At 35.6% G+C, this 24,062-nt stretch overlaps 1 protein-coding gene across 1 annotated transcript; it reads left to right on the top strand.

The window, feature by feature from the left end:
• Positions 1 to 309: 309 nt before the first annotated feature.
• Positions 310 to 1,323, top strand: LOC108478643 (uncharacterized). The gene has a single exon (XM_017781116.1). It carries the CDS (start codon positions 310 to 312, stop codon positions 1,321 to 1,323), a length of 1,014 nt encoding a protein of 337 aa, XP_017636605.1.
• Positions 1,324 to 24,062: the final 22,739 nt, after the last annotated feature.

The following is a 24,062-nucleotide window of genomic DNA, read 5'->3' as shown; positions in this document are numbered from 1 at the left end:
TTAAAATAAACGTAAATAATTGTATATTTAAAGTAACAGAGTATAAAACTAAAATTATACATCGATAGTACTTGTTTCTTAATACAATTTAGGTTTGATGAAAATGTATTTGTTGCTATTGTATTTTAGCAATTGCGTCGATGGAAACAACAAGGCCTGCAATGGACAGCCCCTATATTTTAAGCACCAGTTTTTGGCATTTTCTTTGTTGTCGACTAAGGGCAAACTAAAGATACCCTTTCGGAATCCACAATAATAAAGGACCCCCAGCCTCCGCTACTGGGAGGTTTCATAAGGCGAAAATTAAATATGGTGATTCCTACCAGTGCTGATGGAGTTCGTGGCAGAAAGAAGTCATCCAGAGGACACCATAGATTTGTGGGAGTTAGGCAGAGACCATCGGGGAGATGGGTGGCCGAAATCAAGGATTCTTTGCAGAAGGTTAGGCTTTGGCTTGGAACTTTTGATACTGCCGAGGACGCAGCTCGAGCTTACGATGATGCTGCCCGAGCCCTGCGTGGAGCTAATGCGCGCACCAACTTTGAGCTACCTCCATCAGCCTCAAAAACCACAGCCAACCGCGTCTCGCTAGATCACATCGAACCTTTCTCCTTTGAGGAAGTCTGTGGGACGGGGAACGATGCTGATGGGTTTCTTGGTGCACTCAAGGCTAAGTTGCTTGATGGCAAAGGGCTTAAAGTCCTATCACCAGCTAATCGTGCCGCTTTGCAACCCATCGTTGCTTCTAACTCTTCCCAAAACAACCAAAATGTAAGCAGAGAATCAAGAACGACAACCGTGGCTCCTCAAGGAATCAGAAACATGAACCCTGTTCCGGGTCCACTAAATCCAGGTTCTAGCAAGCCTGACCTCCTAAATCGTGATCAAGTAGCTGCAAATCATGTTGGTGTTCAGTGGCCTCAACCTCAACCTGGTCAAAGCCAAATTGAGTCTATGGCAAGTATGATGTGGTCCAATGAACCGTCATTTGAAGCTGAATGGGGCACACAGATGAACCAAGTCCCACCAAATGGATTCTTTAATATCACCACTTGTACAGCTGCTGCTACATCTACTTGGCCACTTTCCGGGACAACCGAATCAACCATGGACTTGTCATATTCGGACCAGTGCCCGATAGGGTTGCAAATGAATATGAACGGTAAAACAAATATGGTGAGCATGCCAATGTCTCAATTTGATGAAACAGCAGAAGGTGTTTGGCCATCCCCCCAGCAGTTTGAGCAGTGTGACAATAATGGTTGGAGTAGTGCTAATGGCTCTTGGGATCCTTACCTCTATGTTTCCTCTGTGCTTGGTTGAGTATTAGCCATTTATAGATTCAATATTTAATGCAATTCTTTCATTTTCCATTTTCTTTCTAACTTGTACTAATCATTCTTTACTTTTTGTGCCCAAAGAATCCCCATTATAAGCTGTAAATTGATTTTTTTTCTTCAGGGAAATAAGTACAATTATATACAGTACTATACGTGGTAAGCATTTTATTACTAAAACTGTAACTTGTTCTATAGAAACTTTTTCGTGATTTAACCAACCTTATGAAATCACTTTCATAGCATAAAGATGCTTCTTCAACCTAATATGATGGAGTTTGTTCAGGTGGTATCCAATATTGTCTGCCGTTTTTATTTTTTAAGTCAGCTTCTCCGCCAGGGGCAAACCCATGGGTTCTGCACTCTTTGATTAAATGGGACAATTTCAATTTTAACCCCTTCCTATATTTAATTTAAGCCATTGTAGCCCTTTCATTAATAAAAAAAAAAACAAGTTCATTTTCGACGTTAATAATTTAATTAAAACCGTTTTAACAAAAATATATATAAATTTGAAATCTAATTTTTATAATTTTATCTCAACCTTATTAAAATTTGTTTTTAACTTCAACTTAGTTTCTCCCTACATCAATTAGTTTTAAGTTGAATGTTTAAAATGAAATAAAAACCCACATTCCTTTGTTGTTACTCGCATCTAATATCCCTTTCTAGTTTGTCACTTTATAATTTTGGGTAAACTATTAAAATAGTTATTTTTATTTGTCTCGAGTTATATTTTAGTTACTTATGTTTGAAAATATTACATTTTAGTCATTTACGTTATCGTGTTGTAACATTTTTGTCACTGAGTGTTAATGCCATTAATAGTGTAACGGCAAGCTGATATGGCACGTTAAATCATCATTTTAAACAAAAAATTTAAGTTAAATTATACAGTTAGTCCCAATATATATATATATATATATATATATATATATATATATTTTGTTTTGAGTGATTTAGTTTTTTTTCTTTTATGTTCTTTAAATTTTTTTTCTTTATTTTCCATTCTCTTTTCCTTCTGCCTCTACTTTCCTCCCTTCTCTATTTCTTTTAACGTAGTTTTTCTATGTTTTCCATTTTTAAAACTAGTCTCTATACTTTTACTTTTTTGAACAATTTAATTTTTTATTTCTTTATTTTCCTTTTCTTTTTCCCCTTTATTTTTCCCTCTTCTCATATTCTTCACTATAGAAACATAATCTTTGTCCACCAAATAAATCAAGTCCTTGTTTGTTTTCACATGATTCCTAAATTGAATTTCACTCAAACCGAATATCAATCACCCTTAATCAAATCTTGATTTGAATATAACCTAATTTTGAAACTAAAATTAGATTTAACTAATCAATATAAAAAATTATATTTTTAATCAAATCTAAACATAAATTGAATTCTTTATAATCAAAACAAATTTTTTCTGTTTCCAAACTTTTACAGAATCGTGTAGATTATTCATTTCCTTTTATTTTATTTTTTGACGAATAAAATTAAGCAAATGATAAATTTGATCTAAAACTTCTTGGATATTCCCAAGCAAGCTTGATTGGAAGTCGGGCATGGATGAACCGAAGAGAGAAAGAGAGCATGGAACCAAACTAGTTTGGATAAAGTTGAGGATAAGTTTCGTAAGATTGTCATTTAGTCATTAAGAGTGTAAAGCTCCTTTGAAGAATTCGTGAAACAACGTAGTTCCAAGAGGGCAAGAATGTTGTAGGTAAGATAAATAAGGTGGTCGTGGGGGTTGGTTAGGAGGTTAAAGGAATGGGCTCGGGAAATTTTGTTGAGTGTGGACTGCCATAAGTCACGACTAGTGAGCTTGTAGACTAAGTCATTGAGAAATCCAAATTGGTTCGTTAAAGTGATGATGGATGATGAGGGTTTGTAAATGTGGGGTGAGAATATGCGAAGCAAGTTTTATTTTGGTTTCAGCTTCGCCTTTTCTTTTTTCATAAACATAAAAGAGTTTTAACAAATGAAAAATATAGAAAAACTACATTAAAAGAGGTTGAGGCGGGAGGAAAACAAAGGGAGAAGCATAAGAGAATGGAAAATGAAGAAAAAAAGGAAAGTTAAAAGAACATAAAAGGAAAAAATTAAATTGTTCAAAACGGAAAAATACGATGACCAATTATATAATTTAACCTAAAATTTTTGTTTGAAATGATGATTTAACGTGTCACGTCAGCTTATCATTACACCATTAACGACAATGAACGGCTTAGTGACTAAAATGTTACAACGCATTAACGTAAGTGACTAAAACGTAACATTTCAAACATAAGTGACTAAAATGTAACCTGAAGTAAATAAAAATGACTATTTTAATACTTTACCTTATAATTTTCTATTTTAATTTATATATTTATGGTATTAGATTTGTTTTTTTCAATTCTAATAATATTTAAATTCAAATATTTGTGATAAAATTATCTTTACTTATATGAATAAAGAATTTAAATATCCAAATTTATTTTTCGCGTTACTTTATAAAAGGTTTTGAACTTACTAAATTCGAATGTTAAGTAAATTTAAATATCCAATAGATAATTTAATTTGAAAAATTAAATTAGTAACTGCAAATTTAATATATTCTAATTTTAAAAGTAAATTTATAGATTCTAATTCAAATTTTACAAAAACAATATATGTTGGACCCATTGTTATCCCTACTCTCAACTGGAAAAATTAAGTGAGCTCCCTTTATTGACATGGTGACTAAAATTGTTCACCATACAACCTACTTAGGTTTGAACTTTCGAAAAGCAATGGTAACCTTTTATTTGAGTAACTTTTTTTTTAAATGTAATGTGTGGTTTTGGTATGTTTCTACAGGAAAGCATGAGTACTAACCCTTTAATTGTACAATATTACTTGAAAAAAGTTGAAAAATTTAAGATATAATGACTTATTTGATCCTCCGATTTTACAAAAAAAAATTATTTTAACCCTTTTTTTTATTTTAGCCCTTAAACTTATGTTGTTTGTCAAATCACCCCAAAATTGATGGAAAAATTAACTTTTATTAACTTTGTTGATGTGTCAATCCATGTGGTTATCTTGTCAGCAATTAATTAGTTTTAAAATTTAAAAATTCAAAAAATTATGAAATAATTTTGAAATTATTAAAATAGTATAAATATATAAAAATGTTTTTTAATTTGTGGCAGCAAAGTTAATAAATGTTTTCTATTTATTTTAAGGTGATTTGACAAACTGTGCAAGTTCAAATGTTAAAAATAGTGAAAATTTGAATGGAAAGTTAAAGTAATTTTTTTTTTATAAAGTTGAAGGGTCAAATAAGTAATTATATTAAAAATTAAATTATAAGTGAGGGTGTTGCTATATTTATAGATTGGGAAGTAGGATCTTCCATATTTAGACTTGCATGATTTTTATCCACTTGATACTTTGGTAATATAATCTTGCTTTCAACATCATAAGTGCATATTTTCAACTAAACTCTCAAGTTAAACCTAATAAATTAATAGCTAGATGATATGCTCCGTTGTCTGCTCGATGAAGAAGTCTATCAAGGGAAAAATTTTAAATTACATTAATCCCTAAACTTCCAAGTGGATGAAAGTGTATTCGATTGTGGGCGAAGCAAATTGATAATGACTTTTTTGTATGCCCCTCATCTCAACTATGCATGTCCAAAACTAGCAAAACCATTACAAGAAAAGGATTTTGTTCCCATCTCCAAACAAGATGCTATCGATGTTTTCTTTTTCCTAGCTCATTCATAGCTCGACATCTCAAACCGTAAAATGAAGTGTCAGCTGCGGTAAATAATTAAGAACACTATTTTAATTGGATAATGATTACGTTTGTATTAAGGAGTCCTATTCACTATCTAATGCAAGATGTTGTCTGAATCTGACATACATTTTCTAATTTCTGTCTTTTAATCCTTACAAGAAGGTTTTGTTGTTATCTCCACGAGATGCTATCAATGATTGTTTTCTTAGTACATGTGTTGGCATTAGCGTAAACCGGAGTGTCAGATGAAGTGCACAGTTTTAATTAGATGATAAAAATTATGGTTTTAATAGGAGTCCTAATCACTGTCTCATGTGATATGTTTTACTTTTCATAAGCCAACATATCTGATGTTATTTCTGTGTTTTATTTGGTGGGAATGAGCTAAGAGCGTAAGTTTGGAGTAGTTGAGTTTGTGCACTGCTGATCATCGTCCACACCAATAACAACAAGTTATAAGATTTTGAAAGGGCAATCTCTAATATGCAAACCAGATCGATTGCTTGGATAACCTTAAAAATCAAAAGGATCACTAGCACATATAATATCATCCTGGCTGTTAGAGAATGTTATCACAGCATTAAAGGTTTTTATCTTGGTTTATTTTATTTTATCCTTATTTCAACCAATGTAATTAGGGGTGAGCGTTTGATCGAATCGAATGAAAAAATTTCGAGTTAATCGAGTTGAAGAGTCCCACTTGATCATCTTAACTCGATTTGATTTTTTTTAATCGAGTCAAGTCAAATCAAGTAACATTATTCAAGTTAAACTATAAAAATTTAAACATGTCAAATTAAAATCTTATTACAAGATAACTAATTCCATGTCGAGAACATAAATTTAAAACTATATATATTTAAAAAAATTCAAAGCAAAATAATATAAAAATAAGATATTTTAGTATAATAAACTTAAATAATTAATTAACTTACTTAGGTCCCAAAAATATTATTTTACAAAATTTTTAACTTTCTTTATATATTCTTCAAAATTTTATATAAATTTTGGAATTTTTATAAATATTTTAAATTTTTTAGAGACCAATTTTATTCATTTTCAAAATTGATAGAGACTAAAGATGTATTTACACCAATCTGTTATTTGGATTATTTAAGTTATTCAATTATAAAATTCAACTCGGCTAGAACTCAAAACTCGAATTACTTATTTGAGTTGACTCAAGTACTCAAAATTCAAATTATTTTTTTATTTTTTTCTATTTAAATTGAATTTTGCTCATTCCTATATTTAATTCGTGTAAACTAGTTTACCTATTCGTGTAATTCGTGTAATTCGTGTAATTCTTCATCTTTCTCCTATGTTGGTTAGATGTTGTTAGAGCTTATTTCTGAGTTTAACTGTTTTTTCGCAAATATCAAGTTTGTTTGTGAGTTGTTTGTGGGTCACTTTAGCAAAGTGATTGTTAGGTTCACCGGTGACATAGAGAGGTGCGCAAGTTTGATTCCGATCATTTAACAAAATCCGATAGCTGGTGTACTTACGGACACATCTCATGCACAGTTAAAATTTTGGGTTCTCCATCATGTGCCGGTGCGTGGAGGCATGTGACAGTTTATCTATGCATAGATCTTCCTTAACGTTAATATTTCATTTCGACCAAAACCCAACTGTTAGGTGCTTGGTCGATGCCGGTTTTTAAATGGTTGGATTTTGCTTGCGTGTTTTATTTGTCAAAGAATATGGAGCATCGATAAAGACATTTTCAAGATTGGAGCATAAACTAGTAATGTCCATAATTACAGATCATAAACTAAGGATGAGTAATTATCTAGATTGAAGAAAGATCAAATTAGTTATCTAGCACATTGATCTATGGTGTGAGTTCGTCGAAAATTGTTGCCTCGATGTTGCTCTAGCAGCCCAACAGCGGCTTCCTCATTCCGTCGTGACTTCCTTGCTCAATGCACTATGCAGCATAGACACGGACACGTAATACGGGTACGACACGATACGGACACGGTGACACGGTAATTTTTAAAAAACAAGAACACGGATACAATAGGATACGACAATAAAAAAATATTTATAATATTTTTTATGTTAAAATACTCAATGCAAATGGAAATATTGATATTTTTCATTAATATATAATCAATTCTTTTCCTATTATTTTACAAATCAGCTGATAGTCAAATAAAGGATCTCATTTTTTGGATATAATGGTATCGAGAGAGAGAAAGAGGAATCATGGAAATAGTTTTCTTTTACAATATTCCGATCTCTATGCATTGGAAAGGTTTGTGGGCATTATTTGGATACCATGGTGATGTTATTGATGCTTTTATTCCATCTAAAAGGTGTAGAAATGGTAAAAGGTTTGGGTTTGTGAGATTCTCTAATGAAAGGGATGCGCTAAGGGCGATAGTGAGGTTAAATGGTTTCTTTTTATTGGGGAAGAGAATCGGGGTGAAAATGGCTAGTTATAATGGTAAAAGAAAGTGTAACAGCCTATTTTTAAGTCGAATCAGAACAGTGGTTTCGGGACCACAAATTTAAAGTTAAAATATTTATTTTATTATTTTAATAAGGTTTACAGCATGATAGAATTATTATGTTAAAGTTTCGTAAAGAAATTTTACTATTTGAATGCTTAATTCGGTAAAAAGGAATAAATCGCGTAATGCGTAAAAGTTGCATTCTATTGTTAAAAGTGTTTAAATTGCTATGATTTAGTAAATCAAGGGTCCTCATAATGTTATTATACCAAGATTAAGGTTAGCGGACATTTGTGTCCATGATTTAAGTTTTTTATAATTTATTTTTATAAGGTTAATATTGTAAATTATAATTAAAAAGCTTTTAAGTACAGAAAATAAAATAGATGTAACGCCCCGCACCCGAGATCGTTGCCGGAGTCGAACACGAGGTGTTAACGAACTTAATTCATTTATTTACACAGTTCATTTTAAAATTTCCGGACAAGCTGGCTAACTGCATCACTGTCACCTTAAAAATCATATCTTGAGTTCCAAAACTCGAAAACTGATTCCATGAATTTTTCCTGAAACTAGACTCATATATCCATCTACATATTTTTTTCTAGAATTTTTGGTCAGGCCAATTAGTACAGTTTATTAGTTAGAGTCTCCCCTGTTTCAGGGTTCGACTACTCTGACCTTCATGCATTACAACTTAGATATCTCCCTGTACAGGGCTTCAATACATATGCCGTTTGTTTCTAATGAAACTAGGCTCAAAAAGGAATCTGTACATATAAAGAATGACTTCTAATTATTTCTGGTTAATTTATGGTAAATTTCCAAAGTCAGAACAGGGGATCCAGTAACCGTTCTGGCCCTATTTCACGAAAACTTAAACATCTCATAAAATACGGCTCATATAGTCGTTTTGCTTCTTCCATATGAAAATAGACTCATCAAGGTTCGATTACATAATTTATTCATTATTTAATTACATTACTACTATTTTTATTGAATTTTCAAACTCACATCACTGCTGCTGTCAGCATCTATTTTAAGGTAAATTTCACCTATTTCATAGTTTCCATGATTCAACTAGCCATTTGACATACATAGCATCAAATATGATCGTGATTAACCATTCCAATGGCTAATCATTGCCAAGCATTTCCACACCTCTCAATAACCATATATATACAAAATGATTTTAATACTATGCTCAAAATATTTAAGCCATTTTCGCATGGCTATCCGAATATATACACATTACCAAAGGTGCTTGATTAACAACAAAGGTTAGTCCTATACATGCCATTATCAACGTTTAACTAAAAGAGTACCAAAAGGGTTTAGATAGTGTGGATGACTTCGACTTCGACAATCCCGAGTCCGATAGTGACGAACAAAAATCTATAAAACAGAGAATTAAAGAAACGGAATAAGCATTTAATGCTTAGTAAGTTTTGAGTATGTAAATTATTTACGACTAAAGTATAGCGTTCATATGACTAAATGAATAATTTCATATATGCACATTCTCAAAATCATAATTTCTTCACGCTTCAACCAATATATTCATACAGTGGTATCAAACCTAACTAGAGGCGGAAGCTCGTTAATTAATTGAGCGAGTACTATTTGAAAGGAATCAACCTTTCCGATGCATATCTGAAACATACCTTATCGTTTGTATTTTATGAGCGTATTAATTGAAATTATTACAGCAAGATCGCCGCTTCCAAACCCAAGTATCTTGATTTAGCGGATATAGCAACTTCGCACAAATGCCTTGGTCTTAGCCGGATATAGTCACTAGCATGAATGCCTTCGGGACTTAGCCGGATATAGTCACTAGCACAAATGCCTTGGGACTTAGCCGGGTATAGCAACTACTCGCACAAATGCCTTCGGGACTTAGCCGGATATAGTAACTTGCACAAATGCCTTTGGGACTTAGCCGGATATCATCCGAATAATCAAGCACATATACCAATAAATCATGACACATCCATATTTCATTATCATAACTAGAATTCAAACACAAGACGCTTATCAACCATTACCATTTTCGGCTCAATAGCCACATACAAAGAGCATGATTTTGATTTGCTTTATAACATGATCTCTATACACATTCGGCTACCGTCATAGGTATAAACTAATCACCTCAATATACAATTCAAGTAGAATCATTATATCATCGTTTATTTGTTATGCTTATATATCATGACTTAATCAAATCATAAACTAAGTTTCATTACTCAAAACTTACCTCGGATGTTGTCAAACGATTTCAACGGCTATTCGATCACTTTTTCCTTTCCCTTATCCAACTTTGATCCTCTAAGCTCTTGAGCTAAATCAAACAATTTACTTCCCAATCAAACACAATCACACGGCATCCATATACATTTTAGAACCATTCTTAACATATTTACTACTCATTTACAAACAAAATACTCATATCACATTTATAAAACTACAAGCCGAATATACCTATGTGTGACCATCCCAATTTAATCGATTTCTTGTTTTATGCACTACCACATATTCACACATATATATATATATATATATTATGCCATTTACTCATAAACCCCATTATGCCGAATATTCATTAACCAATAGTCACACACGCTACTTATGTACAAAAATTTATCCACCCTAGCCTATAGTTCATTCGGCCATTCATCACTCAACCAAACAAAACTCCATAGCAAACTCCTATGACCAAGCACACACATATACTTACATCCCAATACTCATAACATTCAAAATCACAATTTAAGTAAATTATCTTAAACAATGCCGAATCCTTAAGTGATTAAACATCAAATTTTTACTCAATTCCCAAACATATAAACAACATTTATTCATGACATCAAGCATCTTCATTTCGCTATTATACATATATACACTAGCAATCAAATACTAACATTTGCACTTCACCTTAATAGCTAGCTTAGCAAACCTTAATTTAACATATAATTGTTCATAACACAATTAAAGCATCCTCTCCATTCCATCAATTCAAAACACATACATTGCCCAATAATATCCAAAATCATATTCGCCTTAGTACTCAACTTGCTAGCCGATTTTTTCTCCATCTAGCAACTAATGCACATATGTGCTCATTTGTTAGACTCTACTTCACCTAACTACCAATTTTTCTTTTCATCCAAATAACATGAACAACAACCATTTCTTGAACATTTTCTCTTAACCGATTACTCATGTTACCAACAAGATTCAAAATTTGGACATGGGCTAAGCAAGGAGCTTAATGACTAACTCAAAAAATGCTAGAAATCCAAGAATCATCCTTGAACTTACCTTGATTTAGCTAACCACCATAGCTGAATTTTTCCAAACTTGTTCTCTCCTAGTCACGGCAATGAGGAGCAAAGATGAAAACTTTGGTTTCTCCTCCCATTTACCACATGTTTTATTATTCTTAATTCCTTATTTTATTTTGTAAACTAATAATGCTAATAGAAAATACATATTATCATCAATGACCCATACCATGGCCGGCCACTACTCATTATAAATGGAAATTTGACATGCAAACCCATCATTTTTATAACATGCATTAATAGGTCCTTATAGATTAACCTATCACCTTTTAAAAGTGTCACACATAAGTCCTATTAATTAAATTCACATGCAATCGACTAAATCGAAGCTTAAAACTTTCACACATTCATATTCACATATTTTAGACAATAAATATCATATTCAAATACTTCGGTGACTCGGTTTAGCGGTCCCGAAACCACTTTCGACTAGGGTCAATTTAGGGCTGTCACAATAGAAACATGCATGTTCATCTTTTTGGAACCGATTGTTGAAGGAAGGAGACCATTTTAGAAAACCTAGCATTCGGCCAAGCCTGAATTCTTGATTAAGGTACGGTTTTGACTCTACATTTTTGAGATCGTTGCTTCATAATCTAGCTAGCCTGTGCACTAGTTTTTGAATTTGTTCATGATTTTGAAAAGTGTCATTGTTGAATACTTGAGTTCTTTGATGTTTAATGATAGATTATAGAAGCTTGATGATAGTTTTGCAAGTTTTGTAAAGTGATTTTTGACAAAAATATCAAAAAGGGACTAAATTGAGAAATGTTTAAAATTCACGGTTAAAAGTGTTAAATAATGAAAGATATGGGCTGCTAGTAGTATATAGGAAATTCGACTACTATGGGTTATGGCCTAATTGTGCAATTTTACATTTTTATGTGTTAAGGACTAAATTACAAAGTAATCAAAAGTCTAGGGGTAAAATTATAAATTAGCCAAAATGATTGTTTTAGGCTAAATTGAATTGAATAAAAGTTTAAATGAGTTAATTTGATATTATATAGATCAAGATAAGCAAACATTGGAACTAGATCGGGGAAAACAAAAAGTGGACAAATAGCTGATAATTTTATCCGAGGTTACGGGGTAAGTTCATATAATTTGAATCAAACTTTTCTATTCTTGTAATTATTGAAATGAATAGGTATAATTGAAATACTTGAAGTATGAATGCTATATTGATATAATGTATATGTTACCGAGCCTTATTTGAACTGTAAGAATTCATTGGATACTAGTGACATGTTATTGGGATTACTGTTTTGGTCGAGCTCCTGCATTTGTTGCGACTCACCACAACTTGTATGAGCTTACCGATATATCAACTCGTAAGAGCTTACTGTTCAGCTCAATAGAGCTTACCGTTTTAGCTCATTAGAGCTTACTGTTCATCAGCTCAAGAGGAGCTTACTGATCATGACTCTAAAGAGCATATATGATAATGAATTGACGGATTACTGATGATGTTCACTCGAGTATCCTTTGAAGTTCTAATAAGTTCAACGGGCATAAATACTGCTTATACGGATAAGTTACAAGTTATAATATTATATATGATATGTGACTTTGAAATGATACAAAGTATTGTATAAATGGATGGTTTCATGCATTTTTTTCTTTTTTTACAATGAATAACATGTGATGAATACTTGTGATTAGGTGTTGGTTAATTGAATTGGTTACATTTTTAGCATTGCTTTGATTATGTATAAATGGCAAGTTTAATTCTAAATTATACGGGCTTACCAAGCTATAAAGCTTACTTTGTTTCTTTTTCTATGTTTTATAGAGGCTCGTTAGCTCGCTCGTTTCAGACAAGTCGGAGTTGTAACACCCCAAACCCGTGACTGTCACCGGATTTGACCACGTGGTGTTACCGGGCTTTACTTCCCTTATTTCTCTCTCGAAAATATTTAATTTCTGTTCCAGGCAGGCTAGCTAACCGCGTCACTGTCACCTTAAAAATCATATCTCGAGTTCCAGAACTCGAAAATCAGTTCCGTAAATTTTCCCTGAAACTAGACTCATAATCCCATCTACAAATTTGTTTCTAGAATTTTTGGTCGAGTCAATTAGTACAGTTTATTAGTTAAAGTCACCCCTGTTGCAGAGTTCGACTACACTGACCTTTGCGCATTACGACCTGGATATCATCTCGTACAGAGCTCCAATGCTCATGCCGTTTGTTTCTAATGAAACTAGACTCAAAGGGGAATCTATGAATATAAGCCATGACTTCTAATTATTTCTGAATAATTTATGATAAATTTTCAAAGTCGGAGCAGGGGATCCAGAAACCGTTCTGGCCCTGTTTCGTGGAAACCTGAATATCTCTTAAAATCCGACTCATATGACCGTTTCGTTTCTTCCATATGAAAGTAGATTCATCAAGGTTTAATTTCATAATTTATTCAGTATTTAATTCTACTTCTACTATTTTTAGTGATTTTTCAATCTCACCTCACTGCTGCTGGCAGCATCTGTTACTAAAGCAAACAATGACTATTTCATAGTTCTTCCATGGCCAACTATAATTCATCATACATAATACAAACTATGGCCACCTTATCAAAATTAAGGTTTCTAAGACTTGTGACTATAGGTTTTAGAATCACGCTCAACTGACCACATAGGCCATTTTCGCATGGCTTAAAGTTTACAACCCAAAATTCAACAAAACAAAATAGCCTATACATGCCAAATGTTCTCCTAGTTCAACTAGGAAGACAATACCAAAAGATTTCTAGCCGGTGTGATGACTTCAATGACGGTTCCGAGCACGCAAATGATACGAGTCCAAGAGACCTAAAATGGGTGACAAGAAAACACAGAGTGAGTTTACAACTCAGTAAGTCCTAAGCATTCGACAATCATCCATCAATAAAATTATCACAACATGAAATAATGTACGAGGCTAGGTACTCCATCCATATCGAAAATATACCATGGTTCCTCGGACCTTTCGGTTCATTCTCATGCCAATTCACCCAATGACATTTTATATACTGTTCAATAGAATAATAGAGGCATTTCCATATATCATCTCATTTCCGCAATAATCATGCAATCAAATGAACTTTCATCTATTCCACGATACTTTATTTACGGGAATGCAATTGAAATCATCACATAGATTTAAAACTTACCAACTCAACCCCGAGCATGAACATAGCATCTATTAGCCATGAACTCAAGGTACTTACTTTTTCCGCTGTCCGTACTCAACTCGATAAAGTCACCCTTCCGTATAAATATTCAATCGGAAATATATATATAGAGTTCGCACACATAGTGCTTAATACTCGATCACGCACACTTAGTGCCATGTGATTTAAGCCTGCACACATAGTGCCATATAGTCCAAACTCGCACACTTAGTGCCATACATTTCAAGCTTGCACACTCAGTGCCAATCTCGTCACCGTACACATTTACTTCTAGCACACTTAGTGCCGAAATCAACAACTCAATACATCACACCTCTTTTCTTTTCATTCAATACTTTCATCACCACATACATACATGTATATAAATTTATCATTCCTTTCGGCATAATTACATAGACATTATGTCTATTTAAATCAATACCAAATACATGCTTAGTGACTTACCTCGATGTTGTCGAACGTCTTCAACGGCTATTCAATTACTTTTTTTTTCTTTCCCCTTATCCAACTTCGATCCTTTAAGCTCTTGAGCTTGTTTAAGAACAATTGAATTCATTTAATCCCAATTCAAATAGACGATTTAATATAACACATGTATATTATAAGGTTGAGGTACATATGACTTATTGGTTAACTATCAAACACCATACGCATATATACATATATTTTCTAGTCATACTCATAAACACATCCATCCAAATACATTCGTACTTAAACATCATTCGGACTTAACACTCATATCACATTTATAAAATTACAAGCGAATATACCTATACTTACATTACTTAAACATCAACCCTCAATTTCTTTGACAAAGCACATTCCGGAAATGATAAGACAATATAACAGCCTTTAATCCAACTTATAATTCATTTACATCACATTCCAAGCATTCAGGTCTATTCTATCACTTAAAATACAAACATTACTCAATAACTTCCTAGTTCAAATTCGCAATTACACATACACACACAAGCCGATTTCTTTTCCTACCACCCAAACCACCTATATGAACATTTAACTAACTCATACTTCACCCATCCACAATTACTCATTCAAACATGAAGAAGGTAATCAAATTTCTTCACTATCAACCATGACCGAATGGTTCATTCACCACCGAAATCCAAATTTTAGCATGGGCTAATTGAAGAACTTAGTAACTAACTTAAGTTAAGCTAAAATCCCAAAATCTAACATGAATTACTAACCTTGTTTTTGAGCTTAAGATGACCGAATGCCATATCCCCCTTCCTTCTTTAACTTTAGGCTCTTAAGGTAGAAGATGAACACCAATATTTTTTTTTTCAATTTCCTTTCTTCTATTCGGCCAAGGCACCCAAGGATGAGCAACAAATTTTCTTCCCTTTTCTTTCTTTGTTTCTCACGGCAAAAGAGCATCCACACATTTTTTCATCCTTTTTTTTTTTTTTTCCATTTCTTTATTCTCCTTACATAATCCACTAACTAAACATGTTGGAAACATGTTCCCTTGCCCATAATCTTGTCATGGCCGCCACTCACCTTAGGAAGTGGGTTATTTAACATGCAAGGACAACCATTTTCCCACATGTATTAATAGGCCACCTTACATTTGCCTAGCACATTTCTAAATTTTCTCACATAAGTCCTAATCACTAAAATTCACCTATAATTAAGTAAAAATTCAATTAAGAAATTTTCACACATGCATATTCACATATTTAGACAGTAACTATCATACTCAAATAATTTAGTGACTCGGTTTAGCGGTCCCGAAACCGCTTTCCGACTAGGGTCACTTTAGGGCTGTCACAACTCTCCCCCACTTAAGAAATTTTCGTCCCCGAAAATCTTACCGGTAAATAGGCTCGGGTATCGCTCTTTCATAGAGTCCTCAAGTTCCCAGGTGGCTTCTTCAATTCCGTGTTTATGCCACAACACCTTCATTAATGGGATTTTCTTATTTCGCAACTCTTTTACTTCACGCATCAGAATGCGAACCGGCTCTTCTTCATAGCTCAAATTAGGCTGAATCTCAATCTCGGATGGAGCGATTACGTGCGATGGATCGACCTATATCGTCAAGCATCGAGACATGGAAAACGTTAGGATCCTTTCAAGCTCGGGGTAAAATTAATCGGTACGCTACTGGTCCAACTCGTTCGGATACTTCATACGGACCGATGAACCTCGGACTCAATTTGCCCTTACGGCCAGATCTAAGCACCTTCTTCCAGGGTGAGACCTTGAGAAATACCTTGTCTCCAACCTGATATTCAATGTCTTTTCTTTTCAAATCCGCGTCGACTTTTGGCGATCCGGCGACTTTCAAACTTTCACGAATTACTCGAACTTTTGCTCGGCATCCTTAACCAAATCAACCTCAAGATTTTACCTTCACTAAGTTCATCCGAATAATGGGGTACGGCATTTACGACCGTATAAAGCCTCGTAAGGCGCCATCTTAATGCTTGATTGAAAACTATTGTTATAAGCGAATTCAATCAAAGGCAAATACCGTTCCCATGAACCACTGAACTCGAGGATGCAACATCTCAACATATCCTCAAGTATCTGAATTATCCGCCGGATTGACCATCGGTTTGGGGGTGAAAGGCGGTCTTTGAAATGCGACTTGGTACCCAAAGCTTCTTGCAACTTCTTCCAAAATCGCGAGGTAAATCTCGGATCTCTATCCGACACGATGGAAATAGGCACCCCGTGTAATCTCACAATATGAGAAACGTACAATTCGGCTAGTTTGTCCATTGAAATATCCGTGCGGACAGGGATGAAATGAGCAGACTTGGTCAGTCTATCAACAACTATCCAAACCGAGTCTTTCCTATTCTGAGTCAATGGTAACCCAGACACAAAGTCCATTGTTACTCGATCCCATTTCCATTCGGGTATCATGATTGGCTGAAGTAATCCCGATGGCACTTGATGTTCGCTTTCACTTGTTGACATATCAAGCACTTTGAAACAAATTCAAATGTCTCATTTCATACCGCCACCAAAATTGGCGTTTGGATCATTGTACATTTTAGTACTACCGGGTGGACTGACATTCGACTACTGTGAGCCTCGTTCAAAATCATCGAAACAAGTTCCGAATTCCTTGGAATACATAATCGACCCTTGAACGTCAAGCAATCATGGTCGTCAATCTGAAATTCCGATTCCTCATTCGAAACACATTTGGCTCGCTTAGCGACCAATTCGGCGTCGACCTTCTGAGATTCAAGTACTTGATGAATCAATAACGGTTTGGCCTCTAATTCGACTACTAGCACCTCATTGGGTGAAACGGATGGGTGAGCATCCATCGCTCTCAAAGCAAAGCAAAGGCTTTTACGACTTAAAGCATCGGCCACCACGTTGGCCTTTCCCGGGTGATAATCAATGACAAGTTCATAGTCCTTCAACAACTCAAGCCAACGTCTTTGTCGCAAGTTTAGATCTCCTTGAGTCATCAGATATTTAAGACTCTTATGGTCTGAATAAATATGACACCTTTCTCCAAACAAGTAATGTCGCCATATTTTTAAGGCAAACACTATGGCTGCTAATTCAAGGTCATGGGTCGGATAGTTTCTCTCATGCGGCTTTAATTGTCTCGACGCGTAAGCCACAACTCGACCTTCTTGCATCAACACACAACCTAGCCCAAGCAAGGATGCGTCACTGTAAATGACAAACTCTTTACCGGACTCTGGCTGTACTAGCACTGGGGCCTCGGTTAAACAGGTTTTCAGTCGATCGAAACTTTCTTGACAGCGTTCCGACCACTCGAACTTAACATCTTTTTGAAGTAGTTTGTCAATGGTGCAGCTATCATCGAAAAACCCTTTACAAACCGTCGATAGTATCCAGCAAGCCCCAAAAAGCTCCTAACTTCGGTAATATTCCTTGGAGGTTTCCAATCGACTATGGCTGAAATTTTGTTCGGGTCCACTCGGACACCCGATGCGGACACCACATGCCCCAAAAAGCTAACCTCTCTCAACCAAAATTCACATTTACTGAACTTTGCGATATAGCGCTTATCTCATAAGTTTTGCAACACTAGCCTCGGTGTTCAAGCATGTTCGGTTTCATCTCTCGAATAGACCAAAATGTCATCGATAAATACAACTACTGAACCGGTCCAAGTATGGCTGAAAATTCTATTCATTAAATCCATATATACCGTAGGGCATTAGTGAGCCCAAACGGCATCACCAAGAATTCGTAGTGACCGTACCTCGTTCTAAAAGCGGTTTGGGTACGTCCGATTCTCGGACCTCAACCGATATTACCCGACCTCAAATCTATCTTTGAAAACACCGAGGCTCCCTTTAATTGATCAAACAAATCGTCAATTCGTGGCAACGGATATTTATTCTTTATCGTCACTTTATTGAGTTGGCGATAGTCGATGCACAACCTCATGGTTCCGTCCTTCTTTTCACAAACAATCTTGGTGCGCCCATGGAGAAAAACTCGATCGGCGAAACCTCTATCCGTCAATTCTTGCAATTGAACCTTCAATTCCTTTAATTCGTTAATACCATACGATACGGGGCTATTGAAATTGGCGTAGTACCCGGTACAACTTCGATGCCGAATTCCACTTCTCGAACCGGTGGCAATCCCGGTAACTCCTCAGGGAAAACATCTGAATACTCACAAACCACTGGTACCGATTCGAGTTTCCTTTCCGTTTCTTTACTTTCAAGCACATACACAAGGTATGTTTCACACCCCTTTTTCATATATCTCCGAGCGGTCATAGAAGATATTATCGCTGGCACTCCTTTTAAATCAGTAGACTCGACTCGGACTACCTCATTATTTGCACTCCTCAAATCAATGGTTTTCCTTTTGCGATCCACCTTGCATCATGCATGGTCACCAATCCATACCAAGAATAACATCAAATTCATCAAATGGTAGAAGCATCGGATCGGTAGAAAAACATGATTCTCGAATTATTAGGGGCATCTCTTGCACACTTTATCAACGAGTACGTCTTGACCCAAAGGGTTTGACACTCGAATTACGAACTCGAGAGACTCAACAAGTAGAGTCTTCTTGGATGCTAAGGTTTCACATACATATGAATGAGTAGAGCCGGGGTCAATCAATGCAATCACACTAGTATCAAAGAGAGTAAAAGTACCAGTGATAACGTCAGGGGAGGATGCCTCCTCTCGTGCACGGATAGCATATGCTCTAGCAGGAGCACGAGTCTCGGATCGAACAACCGTATCAGAGGCTCCTCTCTGATTACCACCCCTACCTCCTGAAATCCTCGGGGGTCTACCTCTAGCCGTCGTCCCACTAGATCTTGCACCTTGCATCTTATTTTTCTCACCTAGCTCTGTGCAATCTCTAATGAAGTGGTCCTTCGAACCACATCCGTAACAGGCCCGGTTAACAGACTTACCCCAACATTCACCTAGGTGTCGTCTTCCATATTGGGGGCATTCAGGTTTCTCTTGACGATTATTGCCCACACTAGCTACCGAAGTAGCTCGGGAGTCCGTCGATGGTCGGGCTCTGATGGAAATTCCCGCAGTCGCCCTCGACTTACTGGTGCCCTCCCTGAACCTCTTTACAGCCGAGAACGGAGCTTTACTCGCCGATCTTTTACGATAATCTCTTGCTTCAAATTCAGCCTTCTTCTTCTCCTTTCCAAGTTCTTCCGCCTTGCAGGCTCGTTCGACTAGGGTTACGAACTCCTTTATCTCCAAAATACCCACTAGTAGCTTTAACTCTTCATTCAATCCTTCTTCAAATCTTTTGCACATAGCAACCTCATCAGCCACACACTCCCGGGCATACCGACTGAGTCTTACGAACTCATGTTCGTATTCAGATACTGTCATACGGCCTTGCTTGAGTTCCAAGAATTCCTTACGCTTCTGATCGATGAACCGTTGACTAATGTATTTCTTTCGAAATTCTGATTGAAAGAAATCCCAAGTAACTCGTTCGTTTGGGACTATGGAAATTAAAGTCCTCCACCAATAGTAAGCTGAGTCTCGCAACAAGGATATAGCACACTTAAGACATTCATCGAGTGTATATGACAGTTCATCTAACACTTGAATGGTGTTATCGAGCCAGAACTCGGCCTTTTCGGCATCATCAGTAACTATGGCCTTGAACTCCTTGGCCCCGCGCTTCCTAATCAAGTCCACAGGGGGTTTACTCAGCCTCACCGGATCAGTAACTGATGGCATTACGGGTTCTTGGGGTGGAGTATTTAAATTTGGGAATGGTTGGACAGCCGGATTGGTTCGGGCATATTGCGCGACCCACTCATTCATCATGGTGAAGAAGGCTTGTTTCGCCCCTTCATTTTGATTATTCGCGGATGACTGAGGCTCAACAGGCGGTGTCCCTTGCGCGGGGGCAGCCGCTACACTTTCAACGTCATCCGCCAAGGGTCTCTCTACCCCGGGTTCCATTTGTTAATCAAAACAAAAACTTCAACCGTCAGAAGTCATCACATTTTTAAGCACTAACATTTTGGCATGTATAGCTAGACTCACACGCGCTATGGTAGTCCTAGAACCGACTAAACCATAGCTCTGATACCAATAAAATGTAACACCCCAAACCCGTGACTGTCACCGGATTTGACCACGTGGTGTTACCGGGCTTTACTTCCCTTATTTCTCTCTCGGAAATATTTAATTTCTGTTCCAGGCAGGCTAGCTAACCGCGTCACTGTCACTTTAAAAATCATATCTCGAGTTCCAGAACTCGAAAATCAGTTCCGTAAATTTTCCCTGAAACTAGACTCATAATCCCATCTACAAATTTTTTTCTAGAATTTTTGGTCGAGTCAATTAGTACAGTTTATTAGTTAAAGTCACCCCTGTTGCAGAGTTCGACTACACTGACCTTTGCGCATTACGACCTGGATATCATCTCGTACAGAGCTCCAATGCTCATTTAGTTTGTTTCTAATGAAACTAGACTCAAAGGGGAATCTATGAATATAAGCCACGACTTCTAATTGTTTCTGAATAATTTATGGTAAATTTTCAAAGTCGGAGCAGGGGATCCAGAAACCATTCTGGCCCTGCTTCGTGAAAACCTGAATATCTCTTAAAATCCGACTCATATGACCGTTTCGTTTCTTCCATATGAAAGTAGATTCATCAAGGTTTAATTTCATAATTTATTCAGTATTTAATTCTACTTCTACTATTTTTAGTGATTTTTCAATCTCACCTCACTGCTGCTGGGAGCATCTGTTACTAAAGCAAACAATGACTATTTCATAGTTCTTCCATGGCCAACTATAATTCATCATACATAATACAAACTATGGCCACCTTATCAAAATTAAGGTTTCTAAGACTTGTGACTATAGGTTTTAGAATCACGCTCAACCGACGACATAGGCCATTTTCGCATGGCTTAAAGTTTACAACCCAAAATTCAACAAAACAAAATAGCCTATACATGCCAAATGTTCTCCTAGTTCAACTAGGAAGACAATACCAAAAGATTTCTAGCCGGTGTGATGACTTCAATGACGGTTCCGAGCACGCAAACGATACGAGTCCAAGAGACCTAAAATGGGTGACAAGAAAACACAGAGTGAGTTTACAACTCAGTAAGTCCTAAGCATTCGACAATCATCCATCAATAAAATTATCACAACATGAAATAATGTACGAGGCTAGGTACTCCATCCATATCGAAAATATACCATGGTTCCTCGGACCTTTCGGTTCATTCTCATGCCAATTCACCCAATGACATTTTATATACTGTTCAATAGAATAATGAGGCATTTCCATACATCATCTCATTTCCGCAATAATCATGCAATCAAATGAACTTTCATCTATTCCACGATACTTTATTTACGGGAATGCAATTGAAATCATCACATAGATTTAAAACTTACCAACTCAACCCGAGCATGAACATAGCATCTATTAGCCATGAACTCAAGGTACTTACTTTTTCCGCTGTCCGTACTCAACTCGATAAAGTCACCCTTCCGTATAAATATTCAATCGGAAATATATATATAGAGTTCGCACACATAGTGCTTAATACTCGATCACGCACACTTAGTGCCATGTGATTTAAGCCCACACATAGTGCCATATAGTCCAAACTCGCACACTTAGTGCCATACATTTCAAGCTCGCACACTCGGTGCCAATCTAAATCACCGTACACATTTACTTCTCGCACACTTAGTGCCGAAATCAACAACTCAATACATCACACCTCTTTTCTTTTCATTCAATACTTTCATCACCACATACATACATGTATATAAATTTATCATTCCTTTCGGCATAATTACATAGACATTATGTCTATTTAAATCAATACCAAATACATGCTTAGTGACTTACCTCGGATGTTGTCGAACGTCTTCAACGGCTATTCAATTACTTTTTTTTCTTTCCCCTTATCCAACTTCGATCCTTTAAGCTCTTGAGCTTGTTTAAGAACAATTGAATTCATTTAATCCCAATTCAAATAGACGATTTAATATAACACATGTATATTATAAGGTTGAGGTACATATGACTTATTGGTTAACTATCAAACACCATACGCATATATACATATATTTTCTAGTCATACTCATAAACACATCCATCCAAATACATTCGTACTTAAACATCATTCGGACTTAACACTCATATCACATTTATAAAATTACAAGCCGAATATACCTATACTTACATTACTTAAACATCAACCCTCAATTTCTTTGACAAAGCACATTCCGGAAATGATAAGACAATATAATGCCTTTAATCCAACTTATAATTCATTTACATCACATTCCAAGCATTCAGTCTATTCTATCACTTAAAATACAAACATTACTCAATAACTTCCTAGTTCAAATTCGGCAATTACACATACACACACAAGCCGATTTCTTTTCCTACCACCCAAACCACCTATATGAACATTTAACTAACTCATACTTCACCCATCCACAATTACTCATTCAAACATGAAGAAGGTAATCAAATTTCTTCACTATCAACCATGGCCGAATGCTTCATTCACCACCGAAATCCAAATTTTAGCATGGGCTAATTGAAGAACTTAGTAACTAACTTAAGTTAAGCTAAAATCCCAAAATCTAACATGAATTACTAACCTTGTTTTTGAGCTTAAGATGACTGAATGCCATATCCCCCTTCCTTCTTTAACTTTCGGCTCCTAAGGTAGAAGATGAACACCAATATTTTTTTTCAATTTCCTTTCTTCTATTCGCCAAGGCACCCAAGGATGAGCAACAAATTTTCTTCCCTTTTCTTTCTTTGTTTCTCACGGCAAAAAGCATCCACACACATTTTTTCATCCTTTTCCTTTTTTTTTCCATTTCTTTATTCTCCTTACATAATCCACTAACTAAACATGTTGGAAACATGTTCCCTTGCCCATAATCTTGTCATGGCCGCCACTCACCTTAGGAAGTGGGTTATTTAACATGCAAGGACAACCATTTTCCCACATGTATTAATAGGCCACCTTACATTTGCCTAGCACATTTCTAAATTTTCTCACATAAGTCCTAATCACTAAAATTCACCTATAATTAAGTAAAAATTCAATTAAGAAATTTTCACACATGCATATCACATATTTAGACAGTAACTATCATACTCAAATAATTTAGTGACTCGGTTTAGCGGTCCCGAAACCGCTTTCCGACTAGGGTCACTTTAGGGCTGTCACAGGAGTTGCACATCACACTATTTAATTTTTGATTGGTACTTTTGAGCTTGTAGATATTTGTAAATATGGCATGTATAGGCTAGTTTAAGATATGATAGTTATGTTGCTTAACATCATGACTTTGGTATGTTTTGTGTATAAGTTAAGCCATGTGATTTGGCTTATTTTGGTACTTTGTTTTGGATGAATTATGTATTCAATTATGGTATGCTTTTTCAAGGAAATGATGAAATGAAATTATTCAATTGAGACTTGATTTGTAGATGTTAAATGAATGAA

The sequence above is a fragment of the Gossypium arboreum genome, chromosome 8 (assembly GCF_025698485.1).
Source record: "Gossypium arboreum isolate Shixiya-1 chromosome 8, ASM2569848v2, whole genome shotgun sequence".
Classification (NCBI taxonomy): domain Eukaryota; kingdom Viridiplantae; phylum Streptophyta; class Magnoliopsida; order Malvales; family Malvaceae; genus Gossypium; species Gossypium arboreum.
The sequence above is the reverse complement of the archived record's forward strand: the minus strand, read 5'-3'. Positions and strand labels throughout refer to the sequence as shown.